The sequence below is a fragment of the Grammomys surdaster genome, unplaced genomic scaffold (genome assembly GCF_004785775.1).
Source record: "Grammomys surdaster isolate TR1022 unplaced genomic scaffold, NIH_TR_1.0 127, whole genome shotgun sequence".
NCBI lineage: Eukaryota > Metazoa > Chordata > Mammalia > Rodentia > Muridae > Grammomys > Grammomys surdaster.
The window spans coordinates 2,265,911-2,277,500 of record NW_021604585.1 but is presented as its reverse complement, the minus strand read 5'-3'; the positions used below and the strand labels follow the sequence as shown (position 1 = coordinate 2,277,500).

At 45.1% G+C, this 11,590-nt stretch overlaps 1 protein-coding gene across 1 annotated transcript in view; it reads left to right on the top strand.

The window, feature by feature from the left end:
• The first annotated feature begins 4,901 nt into the window (after positions 1 to 4,901).
• Positions 4,902 to 11,590, top strand: part of LOC114640456 (dehydrogenase/reductase SDR family member 7) — a 14,805-nt gene continuing 8,116 nt past the window's right edge. Inside the window, exons 1-3 of the mRNA XM_028789386.1 lie at positions 4,902 to 5,095; positions 8,530 to 8,682; positions 11,128 to 11,234. Of these exons, the coding sequence (XP_028645219.1) occupies positions 4,963 to 5,095; positions 8,530 to 8,682; positions 11,128 to 11,234 (393 nt within the window). The 5' untranslated portion in view covers positions 4,902 to 4,962. The remainder of the gene's footprint in view (positions 5,096 to 8,529; positions 8,683 to 11,127; positions 11,235 to 11,590) is intronic.

Sequence of the window (11,590 nt, the reverse complement as noted above, 5' to 3'; positions counted from 1 at the left end):
CACACGTCTATACTTGGCCCCTTAGAACAGCAAGTTCCCTTGTTAATCGAAGTTATCCAATATCTGTCCATTCTTGGCATAATGGGAGGCACTTAAAAATTTATCCGAGGCAAACGCCTGAGACAAGCAGGCACCCACAAGGGGACACCAGCCGTTCAGATGCAGCTGCTCACCAAACACTGGCCAATGAGTCTCTCTTTGTCATGTTGCATTAAAGTTGTATTTAGTCTTTGTGGAGGAACAGCCTTTGACCTCTGAACTTATACTATATTACAGAAATTAGACCCTTCCACATTACCTTTAACTGATGCTGGGTACTGAATTTAGGGCCAACTGTGCATGTGCTCTACCACTGAGCTACACTTTCAGTCTTCCAGAAAGTAGAAAGACTGAAAGTTTGAAAGTTTTTTGTTGCCAGGCGGTGGTGGTGCACACCTTTAATCCCAGCACTTGGGAGGCAGAGGCAGGTGGATTTCTGAGTTCCAGGCCAGCCTGGTCTACAGAGTGAGTTCCAGGACAGCCAGGGCTAAACAGAGAAACCCTGTCTCGAAAAACCGAAAAAAAAAAAAAAAAAAAGAAAGTTTTTTGCTTCATCAAACCTGAGGACTTTCCCATCTGCATGTGGGTTGTGCTCATCTTGTACTGCAAGTGCATCCCCATGAGGCTTGCTGGGTCAAAAGGCTCTCACTTTTTAAATGCTTGAAAACGAGGATGCTGCTGCTCTCGAGGTGTTTAGCAAGAAAGCAATGAAGTCTTTGTAGTCAAAGTGAAGCAAGAATGGTATTTTAAGGCAGTGCTAGGAGAGTAGGCAAGACCACGGTGTGAAGGGCGTTCTCTGTGTTTATGGCGCTGTTGGCAGGAGCATGTGGCAAGTGACAGAGGCACTGAGAAGGGCTTTGTGGTTGCTAAGTAGATACAAGTTAAGTTTGTGTTGTCAGAATCATGCGGTAAGGTGTCACTGTGTCAGGTTTTTTTTTTCCTCTGTTGTTGAAAGGGTTCTGTTCCACTGCAGAGGCTGTTTGCTTGAGTTATGGGATCTGGAACGATAGTTAACATTGTTTCTTCAGCGCTGTCCTGACTTTTGGAAGAAGTAGCACAAGACGAAAGGAAGCTGTTGCCACCCTTTCAAACTGGAGCGATCTGAGGAGCGGTTCTCGTCACTGTGTGCCATTCTCTCTCTTCACTGTGTGCCGTTCTCTTTCTCTCATCACTGTGTAACTTTCCTGTTCCGGGAGGAAATGATATTGCTGTAGATGTAACTAGTGCTTGGATTTTGTTCCTTTAGTTATTGAAATTTTTACATTTAAGTGATTCAAATTCTGTCAGCTTGAGCTGGTCACGGTGACATATACCTGTAATCCAGTACTAAAGACACCAGAGGCAAAAGGATCAGAAGTTTGAAGCCAACCTGGGCTCCATAGTGGAGGCCAGGTCAGCCTAGTGTGTTTATTTCAAAACTACAACAGCACGGCTAAGGACTGCTGCTTCCCGAGAGCCAGCTCTTGCTCTGCTGTCTGCACACAGGTCTCAGGAGAGTCCCCACATCTGCTCGCTTGTCCTTCGTTTGTCTTCAACACTTTCTTCTCAGGTTCTGCGGTGACATCTGTAGAGAAAGTGACATGTGATCTTGGTACTGGCTGTCAAAGAACTCGTTCAATGTCTTTACCACAGACCCCAGAGTCTAAGCCTCCTGCTGTCTGTTCTTTCTCACTGGTGAGCAGAAGAAATGAGGAGAGTTTTGTGTCACAAAAATATGAACAATAGATATGTTATATAATGATGATTGACCCAGGTTCTCTGCATGAGCAACAAGTGCTCTTAACAGCAGAGCCAACTCTCCAGCTCCAGAACTTAAAACCATTCTGAAGCTTGGCTTTGACATTCAGCACCCACAGGGATCTAGTCCCTAGGGGTGGACAGAGAGAAGTCATACTCCGGACTCGCTAAATACATAACTGGGCTCAGTGGTAGAGAACTTGCCTAGAATTTTTGAGGCCCTGGGTTTGAACTTTAGTGTACACACACACACACACACACACACACACACACGAGGTAGGGGAGTGTACAGAGAGGTGGGGGGCATAACTGGATTCCAACATGAATTATTTAAGTATGCTATTATTCAAGTGAAAAATAATTTCTGAAGTTGACATTGCTTTGTGTTTTCCTTCTCTAATGCAATCATGTGGTTTTATTGGAGCTTTTTAATTAGTCACGGTCTTCCAGAGAAACATAAACACATACATACTTATCAGTGATGGTATAAAGAATTGGTTCACACAGCACTGAATCGCAGCAGGCCTGAAGTCTCTGACACACAGGCAGCTGGAATTTCAGGGGAGAAGAGAGGTAATTGGAACCCAAGGGCAGTCTGGAAGCACGATCGTCACCTTCCTAGCCTTCAGCTGTTGTCTCATAAAGCTTCAGCTGACTGAACGCCCCACCTTTTGGAGGGCAGGCTTGTGCTTTATTGAAAGCCCACTGATTGAAATTTAAAATTTAAAATACCCTCACAGTCATATCTAGATGGACATTTGAACAAAATTTGGAATTGTAGTCCAGATGAGTCAGAACATATAACTAATTTAAAACACAGAGTTTTTGTTTTATTTCATTACGGGCTCTCACCGTGTGTTTGTGCTGGGGCTTACTATATAGACTGCACTAGCTTCAAACTCAGAAAGATCACCTGCCTCAAACTCAGAATTTTTTATGTTAACAAATGGAACACTTAGTTGAACACCATGACTATACATGTTGGTTTGAAGGAAATATTCATACCAGATCAAATCATGACATTAAAACATCCACTTTGGGGCCAAGGAGATGGCTTAACAGTTAAAAGTGCCTGATGATAGGAGTTTGATCCTTGGGACCCACAAAGTGGAAAAAGAGTCTGACTTCCAAAAATTGTCCTCTGAACCCCACACATGAACTCCCACTTTTGCCCACATACATACATGTAGACATACACACAAAAGAAAAAAAATAGATTTTAGTAAAATTTTTATTTTTTGACCGGACGGTGGTAGCTAGTGCACGCCTTTAATCCCAGCACTTGGGAGGCAGAGGCAGGCGGATCTCTTGAGTTTGAGGCCAGCCTGGTCTACAGAATGAGTTCCAGGACAGCCAGGGCTATAGAGAGAAACCCTGTCTTGAAAAACAAAAACAAAAAAATATTTTTTTTTTTGTGTGTGCATGGATGTTTTGTCTGAAAGTATGTTTGTATACCATGTGAGTACCTGATGCCCTTGGAGGTCAGAAAAGGGAAATGGATCCCCTGGGACAAGAGTTACAGACAGATGTGAGTTGCTATGTGGGTGTGGAAACTGAACCCAGGTTCTCTGAGTGAGCAACAAGTGCTTTTTTTTTTTTTAAGTAACGGTTGAACTATCATCTCTCCAGCCCCCAAAGATTTATTTATTTTATTTATACAAGTACACTGTAGCTGTCTTCAGACACACCAGAAGACGGCATCAGATCCCATTATAGATGGTGTGAGCCACCATGTTGTTGCTGGGAATTGAACTCAGGACCTCTGGAAGAGCAGTCAGTGCTCTTAACGGCTGAACCATCTCTCCAGCTCCAGTATGTAAAAACATTCTAAAGCTCGTCTTTGGTGCTTTGACATTTGGCATACACACTAATCCCTACGGGTGGACAGGGAGAGATCATACTTTCCTGCCAGTCTCCCAAGCCCACTGTCCCAGTCTCTGATCCCTCATCCCCACAGCTGGGGGTTGTGACCCATCGGAACACTAGATCCACTGCAGTCCTTTCCTTTTACAGAAGGGGAAACACTTGGATAAGGTTCATTATGAGACTCTGTGTGGTATTTTAAGACATCTAATTATAAACGTAATGTGCTACAAAAAAAATAATAAAATTCACATGGTCCAGGTGACATGTCGATTAGAGCAATCCTTGACCAATACTATTCTAAATGACAGTCCAAAGTTTAACTAATTGACATGCACCTTGAACTATACCACAGCAATTTCTAATTAACACTAGTTTAAATATTTACTGCATAGATCACTCTACAGATGCACACTATAGACCTTTGTAAACCTCACTGCAATGAAAAAGTGACAATTCATAAAAACAACACCAACAAAAACAAAGAAGAAAGAATAAAGGCAATTACTATGCACAGAGGCCTTTTCACAGTCAAATGGTGTCAAATGATTACGATATCATCTGCTTGGGGTGGCAGGGGTTTACCAACCCGAGTGGTTTTAGTTCTTGGAACTTACCAACAATTGCCTTCTGGCCCAGTTAATTTTATGTTCTGATTTGGCTGGGCCATGATATCCAACTTTTGGCCAAATATGAGTATCGTTTGTAATGTTTTTCTAAATATAAGCGGCCCATCCATGAGTGCAACCCAGTTCAACAGCTGGGTTACTTCCGTATGCGTATCTCAGTCCACACGCTTAAAGAGAAAAACAGATTAGGAAAAGAGATGAAGTGAGGGTTTGGCTCAGCTGTTGGGAGCTTGCCCAGTGTGAAGAAAGACCTGGGCACAATTCCCAGCGTGGAGCGGGGGATGGGGCCTGGGGGTAGGAGCAGGCAGTGATCAAAATTAGACTGTTCTGTTTCTCTCCAAGGGACCACCATATCCCTGAAAATTACGTCGTCCTAAAAACGTCTGTTTAAGACTCGTTCATGCCATCACAAATCTTGCTGACTGTTCTCCCAACAGCAGTGTCCCAAGTAATTATGTTTCCCATGCCTTCGATTGCAACAGACCGGTAGTCTCACACCCAGCAGGGATGCGCAAGGCCCCAGTACTGGAACCCAGCCGTGTTTCCCCCGATGCCGCGGTGCAGCTCGGGATACAGGTGGAGCCCCGCCTTCGGGGACCTTCTGGGCGGAGCCCCCGGGTTGTGACCTGCGGCGTCTAGGCCGGGCATCCACTGTCTTCCGCTCGCCACAGAGCCGGGCAGGCAAGGGATAGCGATGAGCTGGGAGCTGCTGCTGTGGCTGCTGGCGCTTTGCGCGCTGATCCTGATCCTGGTGCAGCTCCTGCGCTTCCTGCGGGCGGATGCGGACCTGACCTTGTTGTGGGCGGAGTGGCAAGGGCGACGCCCAGGTGAGCACCCTCAACTGCTTGAACTCTAAGGGAGAGCCCTTGCTGCGAGTGGCGGAGGAGCGTCCTGATCTCCGCTGATAGTGAGCAGGACGGAGGTCCCTCCAGATTGGATGGAACCTCTGTTGCCAAGCCGAGCCTTGCCCAAGGGCTGAGGGTCCTGGAGGAAGAGGCAGGGGCTAAACAGGCAGTACTCACTCTGTCGCTTGTCTTAATTAGAAAATGGCACTGAACTGTCATCCAGACTAGGATAGAAAACGTCAAACTCCAAGAGAGCGCTGCAATCCTCTGATGCCAGCAGGACTTCTTCAGTAGGACTCCAGAGATCCCGGGACACTCTCAGGGAGGGCACCATGGAGAGCAGAGTGTGTCCCTTGCTTTGTAAGAGGCCCAGTTGTCTGTTCATTGTTAATCCCGAACATTTTTTTTTTTTTTTTGATTTTCAAGACAGGGTTTCTCTGTGTAGTCCTGGGTGTCCTGGAACTCACTCTGTAGACCAGGCTGGCCTCGAACTCAGAAATCCACCTGTCTCTGACTCCCAAGTGCTGGGATTAAAGGCGTGCGCCACCACCACCCGGCCATCCCGAACATTCTTTAATCCTGCGCTTTTTACTCTCCCTAGGAACCTATCACTAGGTTAAAAATTTCACAGAAAAAAGCTCTGAACTGACATTATGCCAGGAGGGAGATCATTCTGGGTACATTAAGGCACGTTTCACCTGCTCCACTTTGGTCTGTGGCTTGTTTGGTGTTAGATCTTCACTTAATACACGATTGACATGCTTTGATATATCAGTTCACAGATGCTGCTGTGTGTTACACCATGTGGGCAATGTGCTCCGTGTGTCATAAACAGCCTCTGACCGTTGGAGTGAACAATTCTTATAACATGGGCATTATTGTATTGTTTTTCAGTTAAAGACATTGACAAAGAAAATCCTGCCCTAGGTAGGCTTTTAAAGTGGAATCCCACTATTTATGGTGAAAAATACACAGAGCGGAAAAACACACAAAGCACCTGAGAAAATGTCCTTTGAAGTAGCTGGTGACTCAGAAGGTACTGCATTCAATGTCAAGACTAGGTGACACATGGGTCTTGGAGACTGAAAAGATAGAAGATAGTATTTTATGTCCCTCCCAAACTCTGGCAGGCGTCCTTGCTGTCTTATTTCTGAAGCTGCATTTACTTGGCTGTAACCACCACCGCAGTACTGACAAATGCAATTGCACAGTGTGCTTGTGAATTCAGTGCTGCAAAACTGGAAATGCATGGCTGTGGCCTGGAGACTGTCTCTCATTGTTGAGGGCAGGAATCCTAACTACCTCACAGATTTGTTAACTGTAACTCTTCACTGAGCATTGTTTAGACAGATGGGTATGTGTCAGCTCACTGCCATCAGGTGCCTGTGGGAGTTGTGTTTGGCCTCGTTTATTTAAATGGAAGATTGGACTAAAATCAGTTTATAAATTATATGATCGTATAAAATTATTGACACATTAATTATGACTGAAATGTAGGTGTGTTTAGTCTTACAGAAGCCAGAGAAGACAGGATGTAGGGAGGGTTTGGCAGCTGTCTCAGTTGTAGGGAAACAACTTCCACATTTGTGAGATGAAGGAGGACAGAGTTGCTGCCTCGGTGGATTTAATAGACTAATGTGGATAACGTACTCCTGAAGACCTCAGATTTCTGAGGAACTCAGACTCCATGACGTTCTTGTAACGGTTTTTAATATGGAATTGTGTTAAGCTCATAGACAAGAATGAAGTAAGGCTAGCCTAGAGAGTCTTACTGCTCCCTGTCATGGAACAAGTTAGAGCCCACAAGAGACCACGCTTGAGGTCTGGTGTGTGTAACAGAGTCACAGAAGTTAGTAGGCCTCCAGATCTTAGCACAACTGATGCCATAAACTCCATTCAGAACATAAAACAGCACCACCTGCCAAAACAAAGACCTGATCCATTGAAGTCCATGGTCTTGGGGAAGTCTCTAAATGGACTAACCTTGCTTTTTAGCTTCTGTAGTTCTGCTTCTGGAATATGCCAACCCAGAATATAATGTTTATGCTTAAAAGCTCATCCCAAGAAAGGCCTGAGGCTGTGCTGGAATCCCAAACACCCAGTATAGTTGCCAGAAGGCTAATAAAGACTTTCTATTGGCTTTAACCCATGTTCGAGCAGTCTTCTCTGGTGAGTACTCCACAACCATGTGACCCGCAGTCAAAGCTGCTTGCTGCATAGGCTTGAGGACTTGAGCGCCATCCTGCACGCCACAAAAAGGAAGAAAAGAACCGGCTTCTCAGATTGTCCCCCTGACTGCCAGCATGCACCAAGGCACACGCACACGCACCCTGCCGTGCACATGCACACAGTCATTATAATAATGAAATTTTAAAAATTAAATCCAGGAAGAGGATTAGGGCAGGGGACCACACTGCTAGGAGGGTGGCACTTATGGTTCGGAGGCAGGAGGAGGCACTTATCTGTGTGTGCTTCAGGCAAACAGCAAGATACTGTCTAAACAACAACAGCAGCAGCAACAACAACAGAAGTTTATATCACACCATCGAGCAACATATGGTATTTTCAAAGACATCTGTGGTTTCACTTCAGAAATTAGAATTTATTGCCTTCTCATTTAATAGAGAAGGTAATGAGTTTCTAGTCACTAGCTTTAATTTGTAAATAAGCAGATAAATTGAGTGAAACCATATAGTAATGAGGCTTAGCTTCAAATAGATTCTAGTGGATTTACCAAGATTCCAAAATATACAACATACGGTGTAGGCTGCTTATTAACAATGTGGTTCCTTTCATGCTTTTCTGGAATTTTTTTGTTTTTTTTGAGATAGGTTTTCTCTGTATAGCCCTGACTGTCCCAGAACTCACTCTGTAGACCAGGCTGACATACAACTAACAAAGATTTGACTGCCTCTGCCTTCTGAGTGCTGGGATTAAAGGTGTGTACCACCACTGTCTGGTGTCATGCTTTCTAAGAAAACTCTGGTAAATGATGCTTTCTTAGAATACTTGAAATCTGTCCATCCATCCATCCACCCATCCATCCATCCATCCATTAGATATATCTATTCATTTATTTTGAGACAAGGTCTTTGTATATCAAACTGTGCTCCAGCTGACTATGTAGCCAAGAATGGCTTTGAACTTCTTACCTCTTGATCCTTCCAACTTCTGGTATTACAGACATGTGCCACCATGCTGTTTATAGAGGTGCTCTGAGGAAAGCATTCTCACAGCTGAGTGGATCCCCCTATCAGGACACTTGACATTTTATGCTCCAAATATTAGATCTTCATATTCATATTTAGTGGTATTTTTAATTTTTTTAAATTCCACTCATGTTTTACTACTCCTTGGTAAATGGGTACCATCCATTGCACACTATCCCCCCTGTAACCCTCTTCCTTCTTCAACAGAATGGGAGCTGACCGACATGGTGGTGTGGATTACTGGAGCGTCAAGTGGCATTGGCGAGGAGCTGGCTTTTCAGTTATCTAAACTCGGGGTCTCTCTGGTGCTGTCAGCCCGAAGGGTGCAGGAGCTGGAGCGGGTGAAGAGAAGATGTCTGGGTGAGTCAGTTCCCAACAACAGTCATGCTTCCTAGCAGTGAGAACCCAAACTCAGCGCAGCTTTGGAATTGAGGGATGGGCGATTGTCCTGCGCAGTTCGCGCTGGCTCTAGAGCTTCCGGTTGCCCGTGCGCGTGCGTACTGCCCAGACCTCCTCTTCTGTCACCCCTTAAGCAGTGGAGCTTGCTTGGCTTTTTCTTCTTTCCGGCCACCCTTTTATTATTGTTTTTATACCAACTTTTGATACTGAGGGGATGAGCAAGCCCCAGATCTCAAGCACTGGTGGACTTTAGTGATCAAATAACGCATTTTTTTGCTTCAGGAGAACAGGCGCTCATGAGTACAACTAATGGAATGTAGTTAGGAATGATTCTTATTCATTTTGCCTTATGTCAGATATTACATAAGTGGTGTGTGTGTGTATATGTCTGTTATTCTTTCGTTATCCTTTGCTGTGCTGACTACATCCACCCAGTGATATAGTCTTTGCCCCAACTCAGCACAGTTATAAGGCTCTCTTCATGACGTTGCTTTTGCAAACCTCTTGTATTTTAGTTCTATGCTTTTTTCTATGGTCATTAGGCCTCTTCCACAGGACTTGCAGAGAGGATACGTATGCCAGCAATGCTGAGCTGCTGTGAGGATCGCTGCCTTCCGTTCCTCTGTGTGGTCGGTAGAATCCTTTCCGTGTTTTAAGTCATGTTCTTTCGTGTCTTTGCCCTCAGAGACAAAGAACATGCTCTTCTCACTTTATATGTACTTGCTTGTTTTTCTAACTGATATTTTTTATTTTATATTAAAAAGTCCAGAATGATCCAACTCAGTTGTCCTTCTGGTGATCAGAAATAGAAAGAAGCAATTATGTCTCAATATGTTTTTAGGTAGGAGTTGTCTGATGTAGCCGCCTGTGGCCACAGACCAACTGGGATCACCCGAAAGGGAGGCTGGAAATGAAAAAAGGGATGGAAGGGCGAGAGAAACATGAAGCCATGACTAAGTTTTCTGATCAAGGCTGGAAGTTTAATATTCAGCTCTTCTAATTTAAAGGGAAAGCCCCACCGAACCCCTTCTTGTTTCAGCCGGAGATGGGTGGGGGAGCCCATCCTTAGTCACTGCTGGAGATGTCTCAGGCAAGCTTAGCAGGCAATCTATTCTTGTAAGTTCCTGTAGCAGGCTGTGTGTTCAGCCAAGGTAGGTAACTCCACCTAGGCCCTATTATTTGGTCTATTGTGGTAAACAAGGTCTTTTAGGCCTGCTCAAGGCTGGGGGAGGGCACAGTCTGAAGGACTGCATGTCTTTATTTACCTCCTGGAGTTCTTGGTCTAGGGGAAGAAGCTTCTATGTACCATCCACTACTGGCCTTCTCAGCTTCTTACTGATTTATAGTATAGACCCCTCTTTTGTGTGTGTGTGTGTGTGTGTGTGTGTGTGTGTTTCAAGATAGAGTTTCTCTGTGTAGCCCTGGCTGTCATGAACTCACTCTGTAGACTAGAATCCAGACTGGCTTTGATATCTGAAATTTACCTGCTCTGCCTCTGCTTCCTGAGCACTGGGATTAAAGGCATGCCCTATCACCACCTGGTATACGCTATAAACTTAAATAAAAAGATTTATTGTTAGTTATGTGTGTATGTGTGAGTCTGTTCGTGTGAGTGCAGGTGCTCTTGGTGTTGTGTTTATAAAAAGATAAAGAGATAAAGAGTATGTTCTTTGGGTGTGTGGAGAGGTATGGGAGAAGGGGATGTCTCAGCGGGCCCATGACGAGGCATCTCTTCCCCCTGAGGGACCAGTCACACACCCGTATAACATAGAATAGAGTTTATTCAGGGCATGGGGAGGGGAGCCAGGAGGGTAGTAGAGGCAGAAAGAGAGAGAGAGGGAGAGAGAGACAGAGAAAGAGAGAGAGAGAGAGAGAGAGAGAGAGAGAGAGAGAGAGAAGAGGAGTAGAGGAGTAGAGGCCTGCCATGACCACGTGCCACGTGGACACGTGGAGGAGAGAGGGGTAAGGGAAGGGGGGAGGGGGCAGAGAGAGGCTACAGGCAAGAGATCAAGAGATTAAGAGAGAGTCAGAGGGTAACAGAGTGAGGAGGGGGCAAGCAGCCCCTTTTATAGTGGGCTGGACTACTTGGCTGATCCCAGATAACTGTGGAGGTGGAGTTTAGAATACTAACACTTGGAGGCCACATCGGATCTCCCTGGACATAGAATTATAGGTGCTTGTGACATGGCTGCTAGGAATTAAACTCAGGTCCTCTGAAAAAGTGGTGCATGCTCTTACCCACCGAGAGCTTGCACAGCACACTGTCTTCCCCTTCAGTGAGAGATGCTGAGGTAGTGACTCCTAGTTCACTGCCGCCTTTTTGTGGGGTAGAGGTTAAATTTAAGGATGCTGAGTTCAGTGAAACTGTGGGGTGGCTTGCTTACTGTTCATGCATCTTTTTTTCAGAGAATGGCAATTTAAAAGAAAAAGATGTACTGATTCTGCCCCTTGACTTGACCGACACAAGTTCCCATGAGGCAGCGACCAAAGCTGTTCTGCAGGAGTTTGGGAGAGTAAGTTTCAGTCTGTGTTCACGAAGCATGGACCGTATTGCTCATTGTTCGTTTGTCTCTGCAAAGAGCTGCCAAAGAGCTTTCCAAAGTGGATCCCCTTCAAAGGGATGAGACAGACCCAGCACTGAGGAGAGGACAGGGCTGTGAACTAGCTTTAGCTACTTAGCACTTCCATCCCTTCCCAGGAAGTAATTTCCCCATGAAGCGTGGGTGAAGTTAATATCTACTGATGCTTTTCTTTTTCTGACACTGGTTACTTCAAAGGGAAATTCCACAGGTGAATTTTGCTTATTCTCCCTTCCTTCCTTCCTTCCTTCCTTCCTTCCTTCCTTCCTTCCTTCCTCTTCCTCTTCCTC